Raw genomic sequence first — 24,375 nt, 5'->3', positions numbered from 1 at the left:
GCAGGGGGAGTGTGTCTACCACCTCAGAGAGTCCAGAAGGGGCCTTGGCTTCTGGGCAACAGGAGCTACACTTCAATGTTACAAAATCCTATGTTTAAGTCAGACACACAGATCACACGCACTAATTAAGATGCACTAAAGTTTTAAAAGGAGAACTATTTAGACCCAGAGAGCAAAGGCGCCTGTCTGTTGCACCTCTGCCCTGGCACCGAGCCTACTGAACATCTGAGCTGACGTCCCCAGGGGAGCCTCTGGCCTCACAGTTACGCAGAGGTACTTGACTTTGGGTTTGACTTAACAGAGAGCAAAGAAAAAGGCCATTTGGTAAAACCAAGTCTTCTCTTAAGCTTTTTAAGAAAGTATATCCACATCTCATTTAGGACCGAATCCTTTTTAAAATTTCATTTAAAAAAGAAAAGATATGCACAATTAAGAACATATGAGTTCCCAAATCTCAATTCACTCAGCACTTTGTGCGTTCTCAATTGTGCATACTTCTAACTCAGCGGTCGTGGAGTTATTTAAGGCAAACTCTGCTGGCAGTTCAAACAGTGGGTTTGGCATAAGTCAACGATAACAGTCAAACTTTACAGACGCCTTTTCCTTAAAAAAAAAAAAAATAGGAAATCGAAACCTAGGGTGTGATACTGATATTCAGAGGCTACCGGGGACATTTATTTCTGCTGCATCTTTCTCAGGCCATCCCTGGAGGCAACCTGGTACCACTTCCCCAGCTTAGCAGAGGGAAGCACCCTGTGCAGTAGAGGCGATGGCAGAGGGGTGACCTTTTGGCTGGGAGAGCCTACTCCAGTTTCTTAGTTGTATCCATTCTATTTTACACTGAAACCTAAGTATTCTCCAAATCGACCCTCCTGCCACGCAATGATTCCATTCCTCCACAAAGCCCACGTGGCCCAGTTCTAAAGATGTATTCCCATTTGAACTCCACCTACTCTGTCAAAGTACGTTTACATATGCCAAGGTGAAAAACAATATGGTATTATTAAAAAAAAAAAAGCAAATTTTTCGAAAAGCACATTAAATTTTTTTCCATAGACTAAAATAGATATTTCATACCCTGAAGTGTCTCTATTTCACCTAAGTAACAAAAGCATCCCACACCTTGCCTTCTTATACAAGCTTCTGGCACCTTCTTTTGAACAGGATCCATGGTAACAGATCTGTATACTTCAGGCTTCCCAGGTGGCGCTGCTGCTGCTGCTAAGTCGCTTCAGTCATGTCCAACTCTCTGCGACCCCATAGACGGCAGCCCACCAGGCTCCCCCATCCCTGGGATTCTCCAGGCAAGAACACTGGAATGGGTTGCCATTTCCTTCTCCAATGCATGAAAGTGAAAAGTGAAAGTGAAGTCGCTCAGTCGTGTGCGACTCTTCGCGACCCCATGGACTGCAGCCCACCAGGCTCCTCGGTCCATGGGATCTTCCAGGCAAGAGGACTGGAGTGGGCCGCCATTGCAGACCTGTATACTTCAGGCTTCCCAGGTGGCGCTAGGGGTAAAGAAACCACCTGCCAATGCAGGAGACACAAGAGACGTGGGTTTGATCCCTGGGTTGGGAAGATCCCCCGGAGGAGGGCATGGCAACCCACTCCAGTAATCTTGCCTGGAGAATCCCGTGGACAGAACTGCCTGGAGGGCTACAGTCCCCGGGATCACAAAGAGTTAGACATGACTGAAGCGACTTAGCACGCACGCAGGCACGGAGGGGTCTGAAGGAAATCCTTGTAGGAGGAAGCCAGCGAGCACTCCCCCTCCAAAGAACGGCAGACGGGAAGGTCACACTTGGGGAGAAGCCCCAGTGGCCGCTGCTGCTCCCAGTCCATCTCCCAGGGACCCCAGCGTGGGTGGACATAGGACGCAAACCTCGGGGGACACTGGGGCCCACCTGCAACCGACTGGTCCAGCCACCAGCCCCCTCTCTCCTCCGTCCCCACGACCGCATCAGCCTCCTGCTCTTCCTCAAACACATCAGCTTCCCAACACCCCTCCTGCCTCGAGCAGCTTGACAGCTCACTTACCTCCTCCAGGTCAAATGCTGCGTATCTGCCTCACCGGACCGCCCCTTACCCTCAAGCCCAGGAAAAAAGCCCCCCATTACACACTCACAGAACAGGGTGCTTCTCTCTCAGGATGCTGGTCAGGGAAAGTCCATACCTACGTGTTTATAAACCACCCGCCTCTGTCAGATGAGCACCACGAGGGGCCATGGTGTATTGTAGGCCCCTCCCCGACCCCTCCACTCTTCTCTCTTTGGAGCCCGGGGCCTGACCCTGAGCACTCAGTAAGCTCTCACTGAGTGAGCCGTGGACACTCATTCATACCTATAGGAAGAATGAATAAACCATCCCACATAACCATCCCCTGACAGTATTCAAAACTCAACATCAGTTTGGTACCAAAAGTTGTCACAAGAAAACTGGGCTGGGGGGGCAGGGGCAGCGGGAGCCCAGGATTTACCAGCAGCCGGGAGGCCAAACATCTCTAAGGCCTCCTTCAGCTGCTCCTGAGGCTGTGCTCTAAAAACACGCACTCTGAACACAATTGAAAAAAGAGGGATGTTGGCTTTATTTTCTTTAGTTTTGTTCTTGGTTTAATGAATCAACTTTTCATTACTATCAGGGAAGAGCTAAGAAAAGGGCTTTCTCAATTTCCTGATATTTTTATTTGCTGAATCCTGAAATTTGTAACAGTTTATGAAAGCTCAGTTCAAGTGAGCCCAGGGCATTAACAGGCCCTGAGCAAAGTTCTCTGCTAGTTCAGAAGCCTCTCGGTGCCCAAGGCTATTGTCCAATTTCTGTCCCTTTCAACAGTTCTGTTTAAGGAGAGCATTTTGTTCCAATCTCCTCTGTGTTCCTCTGACTGTATTAAAAAAAAAAAAAAAAAAAAAACCGGGAGACCTCGGGCCCAAGTCACATCATTCAGAACATTTTGCTGTGGAAATACGGTGGCTGGACGTGACATGGATCAGAGAGCCGATCATTAAATATCAGCAGTTCTGCAGGCCCAGACTAGCTTGAAATTGGCAAATACCATAAAGCAGTTGTTACTTTTTTTTTCCCCAGACAGCCAGTTTACAAACACACCACAGCGCAACCATCATGTCCTTGGTGTTCTGCCCACGTTCACCCACCAAGGATGGAAGCTTTCCTGATGGCTGTTACCAGCAAGACCAGAGAATACAAAATAGGAAATGCACACACACACACTGTTTGTACCCGCGAGACAAGTTCTGCACATTTCACACTGAGGGCTAAAAACTCACTCCCAGATGGCCCTCTGGCTGGTGACCCACTTCTCCGTGTAGGAAGCCATGCATCTTATAACTCATATTAACACGTAAAATATATCTTTCTTGAATGATCTGAACTTCTACACCATAGAGGTTGAGTACCAGCTATTAAAATGTTTAGCCAGTTCATACAACTCAACAACAACAACAAAACAAACAACCCAATTGAAAAATGGGCAAAGAACGTAATTAGACATTTATCCACAGAAGAAATACACAATGCCAACAGGTACACGAAAAGATGGTCAACAGCACTAGCTATTCAGTTCAGTTCAGTTTGGTCACTCAGTCATGTCTGACTCTTTGCGACCCCATGAATTGCAGCACGCCAGGCCTCCCTGTCCATCATCAACTCCTGGAGTCTATTCTGAAAGAGATGGGAATACCAGACCACCTGACCTCCCTCTTGAGAAACCTATATGCATGTCAGGAAGCAACAGTTAGAACTGGACATGGAACAACAGACTAGTTCCAAACAGGAAAAGGAGTCCATCAAGGCTGTATATTGTCACCCTGCTTATTTAACTTCTATGCAGAGTACATCATGAGAAACGCTGGGATGGAAGAAGCACAAGCTGGAATCAAGATTGCCAGGAGAAATATCAATAACCTCAGATATGCAGATGACACCACCATTACGGCAGAAAGTGAACAGGAACTAAAAAGCCTCTCAATGAAAGCGAAAGAGGAGAGTGAAAAAGTTGGCTTAAAGCTCAACATTCAGAAAACTAAGATCATGGCATCTGGTCCCATCACTAGCTATTAGAGGACTGCAAATCAAAACTACAACGAGGTATCCCTCATACCAGTCAGAATGGCCACCACCAAAAAGTCTACAAATAACAAATGCTGGAAAGAGGGTGGAGAAAAGGGAACCGTCCTACACCGCTGGAAGAAATAGATAAGCTGGTGCAGCCACTACGGAAAACAACACGGAGGTTTCTCCAAAAACTAAAAATAGAATTACAATGAGATCTAGCAATCCCACGTCTGGGCCTATAATGTAGCTTTATGTTCATAGGCTCCTGCCTTATTGACAATAGCAAAGACATGGAAACAGCCTAAACATCCATCAACAGAGGAACAGGTAAGGAAGATACGGTGCACATATACGGTGGAACACTGGGAGTAGTGCCCGGCCATAAAAAGAATGAAACAATGCCATCTGGAGCAACATGATGTCACTGAAAATTATCACACGAAGTGAAGTAAGTCAGAAAGAGAAAGATAAACACCATCTGACACCACTTATATGCGGAAATTAAAATATGACACAAATGAACCTGCCTACGAAATAAAACTCCTCATGCGCAGAGTTGACTCACTGGAAAAGACCCTGATGCTGGGAGGGGCTGGGGGCAGGAGGAGAAGGGGGCGACGGAGGATGAGACGGCTGGATGGCATCACCGACTCGATGGACGTGAGCCTGAGTGAACTCCGGGAGTTGGTGATGGACAGGGAGACCTGGCGTGCTGCGATTCATGGGGTCACAGAGAGTCGGACACGACTGAACTGAGCGACTGAACTGACTGACCGACTGACGAAATAAAGACAGAATGCAGACACAGAGACAGACCTGTGGTTAGCAAGGGTAGGGGCGGCATGGGGTGGGAGGCTGGAGTTAGAGGCGCAAATCCTTATACGGAGTGAATAAGCAAGAAAGTCCTGCTGGAGAACAGAAGAACTCTATTAAATATCCTGTGATAAACCACAATCGGAAAGAATATAAAAAAGAATGGTGTGTGTATGTATATATGTGTGTACACACACACACACACATATATAACTGAAACACTTTTGGATACAGCAGAAATGAACACACACTGTAAACCAACTATACTTCAATAAAAAACGCTTCTCAACTGATGCTCCACTAATGTCATATATGAAGCTCGTGCTGCATGAAGTCACCATGTGGGTGACTGCAAACAGATGGATTCCCTTTCAACACACAGAACAATCCTTCCTTTCCCAGCGGTAGGTAGTTTCAGTCTCTGGAAAATAGGGAGCAAAATAGAAACACAACAAGCTAACAATCACAAAGCACATAGTCCTTTCTCCGAAGAAAAGTACAAGACACACGGTAAGCACTCACCTACAGTCTATGAGAAACAACTAGAGAATTCAAAAGAAACCATAAGGACACTTTCAGTTAGGCCTTTCCTTTTCAACCCAAGGATATCCGTGACCACGCACACAGGTCTCATTTTCTGTTTATAAACGATGGTCGTGTCATACCTCGTGTTGGGCTTCAGGTTCTCAATGGGCAGGTGAGTCACTGATGAAGCCTGGGTGGACCACTTGTTCCTGATGAAGTCTTCATAGGACGCACTGTAAACCAAGTAACCTACAGGAGGAAAGGAGGTGGAACCCAGTGAGCGTCAAGGAAGCGCATCACCCAAGAGGCGTAACTCAGGGGAGTGGGAGGAGCCATGGGGTGGGGGCAGCTCTGTGGGAGAAGTCTAGAAGGCGAGCAAGCAGTGTGCCGGGTCGGGACGGGGCAAACACTGGTGCCCACTGGCGATACCAGACGCAGGGAACGGCAGAGACACTTCCTGACGACTAGCTGATTCCCTACTTTTCTTCCTTCTCCTGATCTCCCACAGTCCCGGGCTTCCTCATCTCCTCGGAACTCATCACCTCTAACCATGGACGCAGAGCCCAAGGAAAGAGCAATGACTTCCACACAAGTATCTGAGAAGTTCCTGGTAGAAGTTTATACAATTATCCTTCACGTGAAATGAAGCATCTGTGATGGTGGGTGCCGTGTCTTGTGGCTGAAAGAGCGATAGGTCTCTCCACCTCTTGTTATAGACTCTCCTGTGGTTTCTAGTTGTTGAATATCTCTGCCTGCCCTCGACCCTCACGTCCAGTGACAACAGCCAGGCAGCTCTGCCTTATCCGCTGTTAATGGAGCTCAGCGGGTGGACTCTGCCCTGATACCTGCCCAGCTTGCCAGGCCACCCCAGGGAGCCGAGTGACCTTCCTGTAGCAGCGTCACACATCCTTTATGCTGCTCTCTTACATGGGAAGGAAATATTTGTCAAGTACTTCCTCTGCGCCGAACGTTATGCCAAATACTTTGGATTGGGTTTTACTTGGATGAATTCTCCTGACCTTAGGTTTCTCTGTCTGTCTCCATTCTGACACAGGAGGAAACTGAGTCTTAGAGGTCAAATATCTGGTCCAAGTTCCTATTTGTTAATTCAACAAATATTTATTCTGTGCTTACTGTATATTCATTCAACCAATATTTATCGTGTGCCTCCTGCAAGTCAGGGCTACTGTATACTAAGTGCTAGAGATTAAATGATCATTCATTTTACTGAAAACTCCAGGAGCAGCAAGGCAGACAGACAAGTAGGATTACACAGCTTGTTTATACAGCCTGATGAGAACTAAGTGCTGGGGGCGTTGGCAGGTGGGGAGAGCTTGACACAGAGAGCTTTCCCAGGACCATGAAATCAGGCTGATAACTAAAGGATGGGAAGCAGTCAAGATGCACGGTGGGAAGTGGGGAGAACTCCAGGCAGAGGGGATACCTGGGCAAAGACGCAGGCGAGGGAGGAACCAGGAGGCAGGAGGACCTCAGAGTGGCAGGGTGAGGGGAAGCGCGACATGAAACAAAGCTAAAGAAGCATTGAACAACAACAACAAAAAAGCCAAGGCTCTTTGGTCACAAAGGCTTTTGCTTTTCTTTCCAGAAGAAAAGGAAGACATTCACGGGGCGACACAACAAGACTGTCTTCCGTGTGTCTCTCTGGTGCTGAGTGGAGGACCAGACAGGCGTGATATATGGAGGGGGTGGTCTCGCAGAACAGCTGTGACAATATCCCAATGGGGAACAATCTGAAAGGTAAAGGCGACGGGACTGAGTGAGGAACTGAATACAGAGGGGAAATAGAGAAGGAGATGGGAAGATGACGCCAAAGCTTCAGGCTTGCAAGAATGGACGGAGAGTGAGACAGAAAAGCCAGATGAGCAGGTGTGTGTCTGGATCATGAGTCTGATTCTGGATATGCTGAGTCTGAGAAGCTTTGGAGACATGACGGGTGATACTGTCAAGTGGACATGATTTTTCAGTTTGAGGCTCAGAGGAGAGCAGGCTGGGTCCTGACCTACAAACCAATGACTCATCCCCAAGAGGCACTGAGACCACATGCATCGGGACTTCCGTGGTGGTCCAGTGGTTAGGGCCCTGTCTGCCATTGCAGGGGACACAGATTCGATGCCTGGTCCAGGAAGACCCCACGTTCAGAGAGGCAATGAAGCCCACGCACCGCAACTACCGAGCCTGTACTCTAGAGCCCTCGGGCCGCAGCTGCTGAAGCCCGTGGGCCCCACAGCCTCTGCTCTGCAACCAGCCACTGCAATGGGAAGCCCACACACGGCAGCTAGACAGGAGCCACCTGCTCACCACAGCTAGAGAAAGCCCGAGTGCAGCGATGAAGACCCAGCACAGCCAAAAATAAATAAAAATTTTTAAATGCTTGGAAATATACATATACATTTTAAAAAGACCTCTGTGCATGGGTAAAATGGAGAAGGCAATGGCACCCCACTCCAGTACTCTTGCCTGGAAAATCCCATGGACAGAGGAGCCTGGTAGGCTGCAGTTCATGGGGTCGCTAAGAGTTGGACACGACTGAGCGACTTCACTTTCACTTTTCACTTTCATGCATTGGAGAAGGAAATGACAACCCACTCCAGTATTCTTGCCTGGAGAATCCCAGGGACGGGGGAGCCTGGTGGGCTGCTGTCTATGGGGTCACACAGAGTTGGACATGACTAAAGCGACTTAGCAGCAGCAGCAGCAGCATGGGTAAAATCCTTCAGCTGAAGCTGAAGCTTTTCTTCTTACTCTGTGTTTTCTCTCTCCAGGATTTTACCCACGCACATGTCTTTTTAAATGTGTATATATATATATTTATAAGCATTTAAATTTATTTATTTATTTTTGGCTGCGCTAGCTCTTCATTGCTGTACTCAGGCTTTCTTTAATTGTGGTGAGCAGGAGGCTACTGTCTAGCTGGACTGGACTGAAGGACTGATGCTGAAGTTGAAGCTCCAATACTTTGGCCACCTGATGCAAAGAACTGATTCATTGGAAAAGACCCTGATGCTAGGAAAGATTGAAGGCGGGAGAAGGGGATGACAGAGGATGAGATGGTTGGATGGCAGCACCAATGCGATGGACATGAGTTTGAGTAAGCTCTGGGAGTTGGTGATAGACAGGGAGGCTGGCATGCTACAGTCCATGGGGTCACAAAGAGTCGGACACGACTGAGCGACTGAACTGAACTGAACTGAAGGAAAGTGACTTAGGACCATGCCTTAAGCAATTCTGATCTCTAATGTCAGGTCAAAGAGGATGAGCCTGTGAGGAAAACTTGGGCTGAGAAAATCAGATCACAGGTCAAGGAGAAGAAGATGAAGAAAAGGCATTGAAGAGGCAAATAGCTTTATTCAGCAACCTGTTCCCACCGACCGCCTCCTCAAGAGCTATTCTGGTGATGGGAAGAGTGGATTAGAGTTACATAGCTCCTCCCCAGCACGCAGGGAGCAAAAACAGGGGCCCTGGGCTCTGAAGCCTTTTCAGAGAAATTCCTTCTTCTCTTTTTTTAACAACTACTTCATGGGACCTGGGAAGTGTTGCTGCTCTCTCCATAGGGTACCCTCCTCCTCTGAAGATGGTGACATCAAGCCACATGAGCTGATGGTGACGCTGTACCCAATAAGGGTCCAGCCGGGGGCAGACATGCCTGAGGAGCCCTGGCTTCGATGGGTCAGCCCGGCTCATCCTCTTTGACCTCATATCCATTAGAACGCTGCACTTCATTCCATATACTACTCAGGTTTCCCTGCTCATCCTTGTGTCTGGATTTTTATAACGTGCTTGCTGAGCACATGTAACTCCTGTATTCTCTATTCTTATCAAAACCAGTCCTGAAAAGATTCAGAGACTACCACGAAGGTGATTTCCCACAGAGTCACTGCTGATGAAGAGACAGCTTTATTCATCAGGACTGATCAGGGTGGGCAGCGGGTCATGGACCTATTTACTTTGCAGGAGTTTCACGTCATTTGGCCACCATCTGGTTACATGCTGACTCAACCACGTGTAAAAGAAAAGAACCACCAGTGGAAATCGGCAAAGCGCTCTACATCTCACGCAGCTACAAGGACCCAAGTGCCCTGCACTGGGCCCGAGGTGTGATCTTCCCTTTGGGTCTAGGAAGCATCTGGGTATCCACTTCACCTCACTCTTCTGCAGCTAAAAGAGCTGGTGCTTGATTCATTAACTGATGAAGCACTCCCATGCTTTTCTCTCTTAGCCTCTAGGGTCTAACATGCTTCTTCTGAATATCACAGGGCCGTTGTACACTGAAATATTCCACGATAAGCAGCTTGGCAGGAGTTGGCATAACTTTCTATTTGGACCTGAATCTCAATAACACCTCAGCCGTATTATTTATGCTCATGGCATGAGTGCTCATGATTAGGGCCCAGGGGCTTGGTTTGGGATTGGATGGTGGGGGTATGTGGTGATGAGATGACCCCAGTCTCTGGGGAGCTTCGTAAGGCTTTTGACGCAAAGCTAACAGGAGCATGTGTTTCGGAAGCACGCCCTCTATGGGATGATACAGGAACTGCGTCGGAGTTAAGTCCAGCGACATTTACCGGAGTTCTCCGAAGGCTCCTCACGCTCCAGCCCAGGGGGCACGTCTAAGGTGGCTGGTCCTTTCATCCTGTATCCATCCTTCTGTTTCTCAGAAGCCCCGTGGCTCAGGGCACAGGGATATATTTATGTTAAGTAACATCTGTTATGCAAGAGATCAAAAGCTAAGTAGCTTAAGATAAAGTTTTCCATGATTATATTTTCCGTTTGCTTGCTTGCTTTTCAAAACTGCCATTCATAAAATCATATTCAGTTCATAAAAGGATTTTCTGGCTGTTTTGACTACAAGCTCTCCTCCTTCCATTCATTTATGTGCTTGCTTTTAGGAACATGCTGGACTCCACAGAAGCTGGCCCCAGCGGCCCGAGCAACTCGTAGATGGGGGACCAGCAAGTACAGCTACAGCAAGACTCAGACCCCTTGATCTGCACCCTGGCTCTCCACGGCCCTTCCACCTTGCCTGGCACAATACCCAGGCATTCTGTCCTGTGTCCTTTATCCTGACTTTTGGGCTGCAGTGCAAACTTCATTTAAAAAAAAAAAATTAGCTCTCTGTTTGTGCTTGGGTTTTTGTTTTTTGTTTTTTTCTCATTTCAAGAGATCATACTGGGAACCTAAAGCAAGAACATTAAAAATTTCTAATTCGATGACCAACACTAGCATGGTAGTGACATAATTATGTCAAACTCCGACTTATCCCACCATCCCCAGCCCTGAGACACACACACACACACATTCTTTCCTCTTATATAACTCACTGACCCAAAAGGAATCATTTGCAAAAGAAGGGTGTCTATCCAAAGAAAACATTGACTCTTTTCTGTAAGAACTCATCTCAACAAATTTATCCTCAAATATGTCTTTGGTAGAGTCGAATGAATATCTCGCAGACCAAGATCTTGGAGGCTCAAGATCCCTAGGCATTTTCTCCATCACATCCAGTTCCCACCTAAGGAATTCAGGAGCGCCAAGACTGATTTGGAAGCACTGAGCAGACCCGGAAAGAGCCTGAGTGGTTGATCGTGACCCCAGGAAGCACACAGTAGGAGCACTCATCATCCATGCTGCAGAAGCTCATCTGACAAGGGGCTCCGTGGACTCCCTGGCTACTTGCAATATTACAGGGTAAGAGACCTAATGATGTGTTGTATAGGAGGAGACCAAGGTCCAGGGAAAATGAAGTAGTAGCTCCAGGTCATACAAACCCATCTGGGACTAAGATTCAGGATTTCTGACTTCCATCCAGTGCTCCTCATACTGCCCTACAAGGCTTCCCTTATTGCCTCTGTTTCATCCTTTAAAAGAAAATATCTGCATTCGTCCATCCAATTCATCCATGCCTCTCTCCATCTAGCTATCTGACTGATCCACCCACCCTGGCACCCTTCCATCATTCATTTCTCCAATCCATTCAGTTATTTATCCATCCATCCATCCATCCTTGCATCCAGCCATCATCCATTTCTCCAATCCATCCATCCATCCATCATTGCATCCATCCATCATTCATTTACTTAATCCATTCATTTATCCATCCATCCATCCATTTTTCATCCATCTACCCATCCATCTATTGATCCATCCTTGCATCCATCCATCATTCATTTATCCAATCTATTCATTTATCCATCCATCCATTTTTCATCCATCTACCCATCCATCCATCCATGTTCCATCCATCCACTCATCCATCATCCATTCATCCCTTATTGACTGTATTTCCCACCTGCAGATTGACAGGAAGTCTGAGCACCTGCCTTGGGCTCACCTGTTATCACATCCCCTGGGGCGGCTTTGTCCCAGTCCACAATGACAAATGAGTGGCAGCCTTCCACCGCGACCACAGTGATGTTGCGGGGGACATGCTGAGGAGGCGTGTCACTCTTCTTCAGGTCATTTGGAATGATTTCATCCAAGCTCTCCACTTGGAAGTGATCTAGAGCATCAGTCAGAGAGCATGGGGCGGACGGGTCTTTATTTAGGTACGTCACATAAGGAGCTGGAAAAGAACAAAGATACCCAATCGGGTTGCTGAAGGCTTTCTCTGAGGGCAGAAACATGATGTCTGCTCCATAGAGTAGACCCAACATTCAGTCTCTTTCTGCTAAACATCCAGGGTCATCAGCCCTGAGGCCAAACACAAGCGCACATCCCTAGCTCTCCTGAATGGATCCACATATTTATTATATCTTTCAATCTGGTGGTTTCAAAAGATCCCATTGCCCCATCAACATTGGTGCCCTCATAGTGGTTTTGAAACCTCTCCAAACAACAATTTAATGTCTAACAGAAGTCTGCGGCATTCTGCCATTCTTGTGCCCTTAAACTGGAAAGGTGCAACTGAATCCAACTTGGAGTTCTCTCAACACATTTCATTCCCTAGACTGTCTTGGGACCAGGAAAAAAAAAATTACACCAGCCAAGATGTACAACCTTAGCCTCAGTCCAGGCTGGCCTCCCCTGGGACATCAGGGACTCACATAACCCCTTGCACCCATGTCTGCACAGGCTAGGCCTGAACAGCCTTCTACAACATTACCACTCAGGACGAAAATAACAACTCGCGTTTATGGATAGCTTCAGGCTTTTCCTACAAGCGTGATCTCAGCAGACACAAGGGCCCCAGGATTAAGGCAGGATAAGAACTGATAACCCACAGTCCAGTTGAACCTACCAGTGCTGAGAAGGAGCCCACAAGACTTCTTATTACATATGCGCTAGAACTTAGAAAAGCGAAGGAATTGGGTTTGGACTTTATACATTCAAGACCCCCAAGTGCTCCCAAGCAACAGTTCCTAGAACTTTCTAAACATCCCATTGTATCTCTCTCATTCGCAGTGGCTGTTAGAACTGAAAGCAATTTTTAAGCTCCTCTGTTTTCCAATAATCCATACAGAATTAGGTGTTTTGAGCTTGTGCACGGGCCTGATCAGGAAGTTTGGGGGAGCTGTCTACTGTGCTTTATAAAGTTACAGGCATATGAAAACAGCCAGACAATAGTAAGCCTTTCAGCCTTTGAAGAGGTCTTCGGAACAGCTAATAATAGCGCTGAAAGCATTTCAATTTCTGTCATGGAACCACAGAGAGAAAAGTCAGAACATTCAGTGAATTCAGCCAGGCTGCAGCATGCCATGGGCCAGCATTACCACTGGCCTCAGGAATCCTCCTTCCAATTAAGATTCTTGTTCTTCAAGTACGAGTAGTTCAGACACTCAATACTACATCTTGGCTGACAAGAGATGTTCTTCGCTGATGGCAGAACATTTGTTTTGGAAATAGAAAAGTGTGATATTAGTTTAAGCTGTTGCCTGTCTCCACTCAGTAACAAATTATTTTTTTCCACTTAGTGATATGTTAATCTGTCTTATTAGCAAAGTTCATTAAGGGCATGGGAAAAGAAGGCTCCCAAAGGGAATGAAACACAGTTTAATGACATAGAATTTCTTCCTGAAACTGTTTTAATAACTGAGAAAGAGGAATACGGTCAATTTCTAGATCGCAAGTCTTTGAGGCTAATGAAAACTATAGGAAATAACCTCAAGGAAACCGCTTCAGCTCTTTGAAACTGTAAGATATACTGGTAGCTCAATTCATCAAACTGCTCATCTTTTAGGGAGAAGTTAACAAACGACATGCAGGGGCATTGCTGGCGGTCCAGTGGCTAAGACGCCACACTCCCAAAGCAGGGGACCTGGGTTTGATACCTGGTCAGGGTACTAGACCCCACATACCACAACTAAGACCCAGAGCAGTCTAAATAAATAAGTCAGACAAACAAACAAAACACCAATGTGCAGGCAAGGCCTAATAAAAGTCTCATCTCAGAAAAGTTGGCTATAACAAAAATACTTATAGTCCCTGGACTTGATTATTAAGTAGTTCTTACTCCTCAACTGCACAAGACAGCCTCTCTAAACTCTGCTCCATCAGATACCAAATGTTCCCCTGCGTGCCTGCTCCCCTGACTTCGGCAGAGAGCAAGTTCATGTTTAGAAAGCATCTAAACAGGACTGACGCACTGACTCACCCAAGTGGGAATTTCACCCTGGGAAAAACCTCTGCTTCAAACGAGCTGCCATGGCCAAGCCAAGAGATTCATTCTGCTCTTCTTCAAAGGATGAGAGCTAAAAACTCATGTTTCTCTGATTAAGGAACTTCTACTCACCAACAAAACGTTTCTTCCCAGCCAGATCGAATTCTTCTTCGGGGTAGGAACTGATGGAGCCTTCAGGCGGGATGACGGCAGGCGTCGTGGTGGTGGTGGTGGTGGTGGTGGTGGTGGTGGTGGTGGTGGAGGGCTGGGTGGTGGACGGCGGCCCCGAGGTCTCAACTTCATAATCTGAAATGATATGATGGTTTTGTAACTGGGCACATCCAGAAAAGAGGCACCTTAAGATTGAACGCAACACTAAAGTGTATCGGCACACAAACAGACTCTAGAATTGGAGAAGGAAATAGCAGCCCACTCCAGTGTTCTTGCCTGGAGAATTCCATGGACAGAGGAGCCTGGTGGGCTGCTGTCCATGGGGTCACAAGGAGTCGGACACGACTGAAGCGACTTAGCAGCAGCAGCAGACTCTAGAATAAACGCTATGCCTGAACAGAATTTGTTGCTAACAAAACAATATCCGCCCCCCACCCACCATTTTTCAGTCCTTAGGGAAAAGCAGCTGCAGGTAGAAGAAAGGAAGGAAAAAAAATTAAAAAGAAACACACATGGCAAGAAAAATGAGATTTTTTGAATCCAAGCTGGACAGAACCTTAGAACTTACCCAGGTTAGATGCCCCTGTTACTGGTCCCTGACCATTCTCTGCCTAAGTAATTTTCCCTTTTAAAGCCAGAAAAGTATCACACGAGAAAAGAAACCTGATTTTTTAAAAAATCTGTCACCTGCGTACAGGTTTTCTGAGGGGGAGGTGGGACTAATCCTATTAAGAGGACTAATCCATTAACAAAAAAAAGAAAATTCTGCTCCCTTTTCAACAGCTCCAAATCACAGGGTTTTATTTCCAAAGGTGCTAAGAAAACTTCCTTTGCTTTCTCACATCTGCTGTTTTTCTTTCAGGTCTGGTGTTTTTTTTTTTTTTTTTTAAACTGGGGATTAAACCACTACATTGAAGATCATGATTGCATCGGAGGTGACGTTATTCCCACACTTGTGACTGAAGAGCCTCGAATCTACAACCACCAGTGGCAAACTGAGCACATTAGTGAGGACTGACACCCCACGTGTCAAAGGCCAGCGCTGGGAAAGGGACAAGCTTTCTGCGTGAATTTCCTTCAATTTCGGGGGCAATTTACAAAACACAAGAACAACCACAGGGAGGTAAGTATAATCACAGCAGTAATTACTATGAATAGAGTGACCAGATGCCATGCAAAGCAAGCCTCTTCTTCAGCTTAGAAATTTCACCTTCGCTTGAAAACATTCTGATTTTTTAAAAATCAGCACATCTACCGCATTGCTTTTTGAATGTAATTAGAAAAGGAAAGGAAAGAATAAGAGTGAGAAGAGCCAAGAGGGGAAGCTGGAACTCAGTTAAACTAAGTCGTTTTTATTAACATGTATGGGTGGTGCAGGGGTGTTCAGACTGAAGTAACTCCAGAATTTCCAAAAGAAGGAGGGGAAGGTTTGAGATGGAGGGAAGGAGGCTCAGGGGTCTTGTCTGGAGGCTGCATCCATGTATGAAGCACACAGTTTTCCTCTGGATCAAATTTTTATGGGGCAAGGGGAGGTAACTTGGAAGGGGAGTACCACCACCCTTCTCTAAGCGTTGCCCTCCAGCCCCAAGCTCTGAGGGAAACAGAAATTGAGACCATCCACTTAGCCCACCTCAGCGTTTCCAGGTGGCTCAGTAGTAATGAATCTGCCTGCCAAGCCAGAAGTCACAGGAGACGTGGGTTCAATCCCTGGGTGGAGAAGATCCCCGGGAGAAAGGAATGGCTACCCACTCCAGTATTCTTGCCTGGAGAATTCCATAGACAGAAGAGCCTGGTAGGCCAACAGTCCATGGGGTCGCAAAGAGCCAGACACGGCTGAGTGACTGTGCACGCACGCACTAACGAACATCACATTCTCTAATTGGAAAATACCCCCAATCACGTGCTTGGAATCAATCATACCTTCATCATAGATGACGTACGCCTCTTCCGTGGGCACTGCCGTGTCAGTCTCCAGCCCCGAGAACTCATCTAGAAGGAGAAGGCAAGGGCAGTCAGCAAATGCCCTGGGCTCTCTTCTCAGCAAGGCGCCAAGGGCACGGAGATCCAGCCCGGTGCTGCTGGCTCCCTAGGCGTATAAGCCTCCCCTGCCACAGCGGCCTCAGCTTCCTCAGGAGGAAGGGCCTCAGAACGCGGAGGGCTCAATGGGAATGGAGAGTTTCTCTCCTTTGTGCTCAGGGGGGTCCACTGGAAAAGACACCTCCTCAGCGCTCCCGACCCTCCAGCAGGGGGCGCTCTTCCCGACTTGTTGGGGGAGGAAGGCGGAGGCGGAGAGAGTGGAGAGAGGGGAAGGAGAGGGGAGGGGACGAGGGGGCAGGCCTGAGAACAGACCTTCTCCGAGGGCAGGGAACTCCTTTGTTTACAGCCTTTAGTGGCTCAGACGGTAGAGAGTCTGCCGGCAAGTCAGGAGACCCAGGTTCGATCCCAGGGTCAGAAAGAACCACTGGAGAAGGGAATGGCTACCCATTCCAGTATTCTCGCCTGGAGAACTCCATGGACAGAGGAGCCTGAAGAGCTGCAAGTCCATGAGGTCACAAAGAGTCGGACACAACTGAGCGACTCACACTTTGATTTTTCACTCATTCTCTCCATCCCCCAGTCTTTCCGCTCACATGATCTGGGTGCCTTCCTGTCTCTCCTCTGTTCTATTCTGGCTTCCCTGCTCCCTCTAAGCTTCCACGCCCTCTCAGTGACTCGGGAGATAAATCCGTAATGATTAGAACTTCTTAACTTGCCTATGAAGTTTGGAAATAATATCCCAATGATTACAAACATCTCTTTACAAACAAGTTGTTTTACTTATAAAGCCACTAGATCTGCTATGACTACAGAATTATCCTATACATGCAAGCTATAGACTTTTATATGTGATTTTTTTAATCCACCAGGAAGCCCTAATTATAAGAACCATTGCTCAAATGACTATTATTAATGGCTTCCCAGGTGGCTCAGCAGTAAAGAATCCACCTGCAGTTCAGGGGACACAGGAGACGTGGATTTGATCCCTGAGTCAGGAAGATCTCCGGAAGGAAGAAATGGCATCTCACTCCAGCATTCTCGCCTAAGAAACCGCACAGAAAGAGGGGCCTGGAGGGTTACAGTCCATGAAGTCCATGGAGGACTAAACTCGCTCAGTCATGTCCAACTCTTTGCCACCCCATGGACTATACAGTCCATGGAATTCTCCAGGCCAGAATATTGGAGTGGGTAGCCATTCCCTTCTCCAGGGGATCTTCCCGACCCAGGGATCGAATCCAGGTCTCCCACATTGCAGGCGGAGTCTTTACCAGCTGAAACATCAAGGAAGCCCAAGAATACTGGTTAGCCTATCCCTCGGAGAAGGCAATGGCACCCCACTCCAGTACTCTTGCCTGGCAAATCCCATGGATGGAGGAGCCTGGTGGGCTGCAGTCCATGGGGTCGCTAGGAGTCAGACACGACTGAGCGACTTCACTTTCACTTTTCACTTTCATGCACTGGAGAAGAAAATGGCAACCTGCTCCAGTGTTCTTGCCTGGAGACTCCCAGGGACAGGGGAGCCTGGTGGGCTGCGGTCTATAGCGTCGCAGAGTCGGACACGACTGAAGTGACTTAGCAGCAGTAGCCTATCCCTTCTCCAGCAGATCTTCCCGACCCAGGAATCAAACCTGGATCCCCTGCATTGCAGGGGGATTCTTTACCAGCTGAGCTAGTAGGGAAGATCTTACAGTCCACAGGGGTCGCAAAAGAGCGACTAAAAACAACAACACTGATAAGAGCATGGATGAAAACTGGGTTCAAAAAAGTGAATGATTGAAGCAAAAACAGTTTTTTGCCTCCACGAGCTGGGTACTGCATTAAGCAGAAGCTGCTTTGGGAAGATGGGAGGAAATCCATACATGACTTCTCTGTTTGGGGGAGACAGATGCAGCTGAAAAAGAAGATCCTTTCTCTGCAGTTGGTGAAATATTGAGGCAAAAGATATCCTAATTCAAAAAAAAAAGTTCAGAAGAATTCCTTCACTTCCTTTGACCTGAAGCCACAGCAAATTATACAGAACTCTCAATCCAAGGCACACTTAAGAGGCAGAGAGGGTGAGTGAGGAGACAGGAAGCAGGAAGTGGGATGTATCACATGCCTTCAGGGCATCGGGCACAGTCAGGTATATATTGTTTGAGGTAATCCTCACATAAATCTCCAGATACGTGGGGTTGATTATACCCACTTCTCAGCCAAGGACACCAAGGATTTATAACAGGCCTGGAGTCACACAGCTGGTAAAGGACAAAGAGCTAAAACAGAACTGAACTGCAAGGCCTTGGCTCCAAAGACTTTATACTTTATACTTCATCAAACTGCCTCCACTGTTTAAAAGTTGGATGAACCAGTCTTTCTGCTTGTAAACCTTAAGGCGCTTTACTAGAATCGTCATTCTGCAGCAAAATGAAGGAGGAATTGAACTAGGAAAGTATATAAACCTCCTTCACTAAAAAATTACAAGCACCAATTTTAAATGTTGTTTATGGTTAGGAAATAACAGATCATTCGCCTGAAATATTCCAATAGAATCCTTCTATTAGACTTTTTTGAGCCTACTTCGAATAACTTCATGAATGTGACGCTGCCAGAACAACTCCACCAGCGGACAGTGGCGACCTCATCTCGCCTATCTGGCCCCTCTGGGATGGTAGTGAAAAGCCCTGCAGACACCGGAGGCCCGTGAGATGCATCCCACCTGCCTCACCATGGAGGCGGTGATGCTGGGCGTGTTCTGACGTAGCCAGCAAATGTCATCAAAGAGAGGTTGTAAGAGGTCCACCTTTCAGGATGTGCATTTAAAAAAAACGATTAGACAAGATTTTTTTTTTTTCCAGTTCATTCCAATGTCAATATGCCTGCATCCGAGAGGAATTACTTCTGGGCTGGCTTAAATCAGAGTTTCCAAGTTCACACCACCTAACATTTGGGGTTATCTTGCTGTTGTTTTCCATGACGCCATTTTCTTTCCCTTGTGTATTAACTTTCAAGAACGTAGTCCTCTTGTGGCTTATTATCAGCTCAGAGTCATTTCATTTTGTTATTATTTTTGGTCAGGTCAAAATGAATAAATGGTACAACTGCTGAAGCCCAGAGTGAATGAGAAAGAGGGCGAGTCTAGGGTGTCCTCCATGGATTCCTGATACTAAGTACAATTCCTTAAGGAGCTGAAGCACTCTGGTCCAGATCCAGACTGCAGAAACCACGCCCTTCACCTGTGAACTTGGATCACTTCTTGAGACAAGTGACAGTTGAGTCTTCTGGCAAAAGTAAACACCCTACTGAGTGATTTAGTGCTCCTTTTTTTTGTTTGTTTTAAACCAAATAAAGTCAGAGATAATTTTTATAAAATAGCACCATCTTGATTCCAAGTCAAAGAAACTTCCAGCTGTAACAAAACAGATTTACTTTTGTTTTGTTTTTTTGAAAAGCTGACCCTCAGAATTTGCCCCACCCGAATGCCAATTTGGAGTATCTGGAGCTACATATAACTGAATGTTTTTAAGCCAACCCAAAATCGATGTCAAAAGCTTCCACCCCTTCACATAAAAGTAGCAGCCAGCAGTCAGCCATGTGGTACAGTTTATATATGTATATTTTTTGAGTGGTTTTATCCAAACGGTCATGAAATTTTTAAAAGAGAGTGCAAAATGTTTGGGTCTTAGTTCCAGGGATACTTTTAAAAAAAAAAAAACTGTTAAAGTAGATTCTCATTAAAAGTTTGGAGAGAAGATAAATTACAGTCATTTGAAACCCAATGATATTTGCAAATTATTTGGTTGGTCCAGCTCCAGTGAACTTTCAATTATTCTCTTTGTATTTTCTGTCTTGTATAATGACTGATGTTCTTCTAAAGCATGCCCCAAGGTTATGTTACAAATTGTTGACGATGTTCAGCTGGCTCATAACATTTCCAAACACACACGATACCATCAGATCCACTGTCAAAATGGAACCTGAAAAACAAGGATCACTGGTAAAAAGACTTCTCAAAAGACTTTCTAACTACTCCGTTAGAAAACGGAGCATGCCTATGGCTTACAGTATGGTTTAGATACCCAAAGATGCATAATTAATTGGATACCACAAGGAATCTGAGATGAAGCAGAGGATGCTGTCTCTATTGCAAAGAGTTTATGACTTAATAGAGAAGTCATAGCAAGCAAAAAACTGTGCATGTGTGTGTGTGTGTGTGTGTGTGTGTGTGTGTGTGTGTGTGTGTGTGTAAAGAGAGAAAGAGTGTCAATACACTAGAAACAAACATATAATATGCATCTATGCATACAGGAATATGTATAACTATGATATCTAGAAAAAGATGCGTAAATTAATGAATAATTTAATGACACAAGGTTATTCCCAGAACACTATTAAAGTAGTGTTTTCAAGGAAAAGAGGGTACTGACATAACCAGGAGAGCAAAGACTAAGATATTTGAAAAGATGATTTTTAAAATTGGAGGGCTAGAAATCTAAAAGCTCATCGACAGAGGAATAGATAAAAAAGATGTGGTATAGATATATAAGAATATTACTCAGGCATTAAAAAGAATGAAATCCTGCAGTCTGCAGCAACATCAATAGACCTGGAGCGTGTCATACGCAGTGAAGTAAGTCAGATAGAGAAGGAGAAACACTGTATGACATCCCTTATATGTGGGATCTAAAAAAAAAAAATGATACAGATGAACTTACAAATGATTCAAAGGAAAATGAACTCATGGTTGCCAAGGGTGGCAAGGTGGAAAGGGAAGGGATAGTCCAGGAATTTGGGATGGTCATGTACACACTGCTATAGCTATTAATACAACGGATAACCAGCAAGGACTTATTGTACAGCACATGGAACTCTGCTCAGTGTTACCTGCCAGCCTTCAGGGGAGGGGGTTTTGAGGGAGTATGAATATATGTACATGTATGGTTGAGTCCCTTCGCTGATTGCCTGAAATTACCACAACATCATTAACTGGCTATACTCCAATGTAAAATAAAAGTTCAAAAAAATTGGAGGGCTAAAAACAGAATGTTAGGATTTTGCCAACGGAAGGTAATGACAAATGGTTGGCTAGCTGGGGGCGGAGGAGGGGAGTCTCAGAAGGGTAGGTATTCTCACAGTGATCACAGAGGGTCTAAGTCAGCATCCTTACAACAATTTCAGGTGACTAGGCTGCAAAGTGCCATGGCCAAAATGCACTTGGTTAAAAGCACATGTGTGTACACACGGAACCCCAGCACCTGTGAGTGTACACTGTAGACCAAAGTACAGTTGTCCCTTGGGGTACATGGGGAATTGGCCCAGAAGCCCCTGCGAACTGACCCAGAAGCCCCTGCAAATACCAAAGTCCATGGATGCTCAAGTCCCTCCTATAAAATAGTGTAGTACAAGGAATCCAAGCTATGATGGCTAGAATTAAAAAAACAGATAATAACAAGTGCTGGTAAAGATGGAGAGGAACTGGACGCCACATACATTTCCAACGGGGAATGAAAATAGCACAGCTGCTACGGACAACAGCTTGGTGCTTCCTCAAAAAGTTAAACATAGAGCAAATATCGTATATTAACACATGTATCTGAAATCTAGAAAAATGGCACTGATGAACCTACGTGCAGGACAGAAACAGAGACACAGACATAGAGGACAGACTTACGGACACAGGGGAAGGAGGGGGGGAATGAATTGAGAGAGTAGCATTGGAACATATACATTATCTTATATAAAACAGATAGCTAGTGGGAAGCTGCTGCATTATATGGGGAGCTCAGCTTGGTATTCTGTGATAACCCAGCCAGGCAGGACAGGGTGGGACGTGGGGCTGGGGGGGTGGGGGTTCAAAAGGGAGAGGACGTATGTATGATTCACACTGTTGTATGGCAGAAACCAATACAACACTATAAAGCAATTAACCTCCCATTAAAATTTTTTAAAAAGTAGTAGGGAAAAAAGTTAAAGAGTTACCAACGAACAAAACAACTCAACACAAGAGAATTAAAAACAGATATTCAAAAGAAAAAAACATGCACATAAATGTTCACAGCAGCTTATTCATAATAGACAAAAGGCAGAAACAACCCTAACGTTCATCAGCTGATAAACGGATGAAATGTGGTCTTTCCACACAATGGAGTATTAGTCAGCAATAAAAGGAAAGAAGTACAGATAACTTGAAAACAAATTATGCTAAGTGAAAGAAGCCAGACACTAAACGACACATTTCACATGGGATTCCATCTACACAAAATGTCCAGAATAGACAGACCAAGAGATAGAAAGGAGACAAGCAGCTCCTGGAGCTGGGAGGGGCAGGGATGGGGAGCAACTACTAATGCAAGTAAGGTTTGTTCGGGGGGTGATGAAAATATCCTGGGACTTGATAATGGTGAGAGTTGCCAAACTCTATGAATATGCTAAACTCTTTAAAACTTTAAAAGAGTGAACTTTATGGCATGTGATTTTTATGTCAGGAAAGCTATTGTTAAAGATGTTTTTCATAAATAGAAACAACTATGATTAGAAATAATATTAGGAAGAAAATATTTAATGAAATTATTAGAGGAGCAACAGAAATGTAAAAGGAATGTAAGCCATAGTGAAATATTTTTAAATAACAAATTATAGACATACCATTAAGATATATTGCTCTCCACAAATTTAACTTTTTCCAAGACTTTGTCCTTATTTTCAAAATGCTGTCTAGAGGTAACTATTACTAACCCTTAGATACTAATTTGGCTTAGGCTAGGCTATCAGACCAATGCACAGGAGTAAAGTAAAAAATATACATCTCTATCAAGATGTGCAAAGAAAAGAAGAAACAAAAATATCAAGAATCTGACTTTCATGGCAACTAAAAGTCCAAAATTACAAAGTAAATGAAAAGAAATGAAAAGACCTGCATAAAAGCTAAAAGAAAATGTAAAATATTAATAATAATAGTAGTAGTAGTAATTAGAACAAAATCCAAATAGTCACTCTTCTGTTTATAACCTGTTAATGAAGAAATATCTGTTCTAATCATACTTCAATTAAATAATAGCCACACCAGTGTATGCTGAAGAAGTCAAGGAAAGTAAAAGATACTTTCGTACCAGAAAACCCAAAGGCAAATTGAAATCTGTACTCACTTTTAATTGGTGGTGTGAGAATTTCCTTCCCAAATGTCCTCTTCTTCATGTGTTCCTGTTCTTTGGTGTGAATTTTTCAGATACATCAGATGTTCCTGTTCATTTGGAACTTTTCCGTGGAAAGACTAATTTCAAACAGAATTCTCAATTTGGAGACAGCATTCACGTTCAGATTGAATGATGGTGTGCTACGAACTCAGGGCACATGTGTGATTCCTGAAATGAAGGGTCTTCACTCTGCACTAGCTTAAAAAGACAGAAGCTTTACAGCCTGCACGGCAATTCATTTCAACCTGAGGGAAAGGAGACGAATTTGCCTTCTGGAGCCTGAGGCAAATACAGATGACCTCCCCCCAAGCAGCGCCAACAGGGACAAGCAGAAAAGACGAGAGCATCTCGGCTCCATCGTGACTTGGCCCAAAGTGCCCCCAGGTTCTGTTCTTTAGGGGAGCAATGGGGGGAGGGGGTTCTCAGTAAGAAGACACAGCAGGGGCACAGGACAGCTGGGAATGGGTATCCCAGATCAGGAAAGGGCTTAGCCAGTCTTAGCCAGTGGACAGCCCCGCTCCCATGAGAGCCAAGTCATGTAAGCATAAGCAATTTTCAAAGGGAAAGAAGTGAAAGTGTTAGTCGTTCAGTTATGCCTGACTCTTTGCAATCTCATGGACTGTAGCCCACCAGGCTCCTCTGTCCATGGAATTCTCCAGGCAAGAATACTGGAGTAGGTTGCCACTTCCTTCTCCAGGGATCAAACCAGGGTCTCCTGCACTGCAGGCAGATTCTTTACCGTCTGAGGGACTGCTGTTCAAACATGCTTGGGAAATACTACTATTCTTGGAAATTCACAATGAGACTATTCAGTGCTAAGAGTCCAACAGTCAGAAGTTCCTTTAACTCTGTCTGAATCACATAGCTAATCACAGAACCTTTTTTCTAAATTATTATTATAACAAGTACTATTCTACTAATGAAAATGGCAACCCACCCCAGTATTCTTGCCTGGGGAATCCCATGGACAGAGGAGCC

The 24,375-nt window shown here is 45.4% G+C and overlaps 1 protein-coding gene across 5 annotated transcripts in view; it reads right to left on the bottom strand.

The window, feature by feature from the left end:
* Positions 1-24,375, bottom strand: part of FNDC1 (fibronectin type III domain containing 1) — a 116,260-nt gene that overhangs the window by 12,244 nt on the left and 79,641 nt on the right. For 3 of the 5 annotated variants that reach the window (XM_027972627.2, XM_015097509.3, XM_027972628.2), the window contains 4 exons: positions 16,112-16,180; positions 14,153-14,326; positions 11,756-11,986; positions 5,547-5,655 (listed from right to left, as the gene is read on the bottom strand). In XM_027972627.2, coding sequence (XP_027828428.2) covers positions 5,547-5,655; positions 11,756-11,986; positions 14,153-14,326; positions 16,112-16,180 — 583 coding nt within the window. Of the gene's footprint in view, positions 1-5,546; positions 5,656-11,755; positions 11,987-14,152; positions 14,327-16,111; positions 16,181-16,212; positions 23,643-24,375 lie in introns of those variants that run through there. The other 2 variants (XR_006060675.2, XM_060419306.1) reach the window with 2 other exon arrangements.

This window comes from Ovis aries, chromosome 8, assembly GCF_016772045.2.
Source record: "Ovis aries strain OAR_USU_Benz2616 breed Rambouillet chromosome 8, ARS-UI_Ramb_v3.0, whole genome shotgun sequence".
Classification (NCBI taxonomy): domain Eukaryota; kingdom Metazoa; phylum Chordata; class Mammalia; order Artiodactyla; family Bovidae; genus Ovis; species Ovis aries.
The sequence above is the reverse complement of the archived record's forward strand: the minus strand, read 5'-3'. Positions and strand labels throughout refer to the sequence as shown.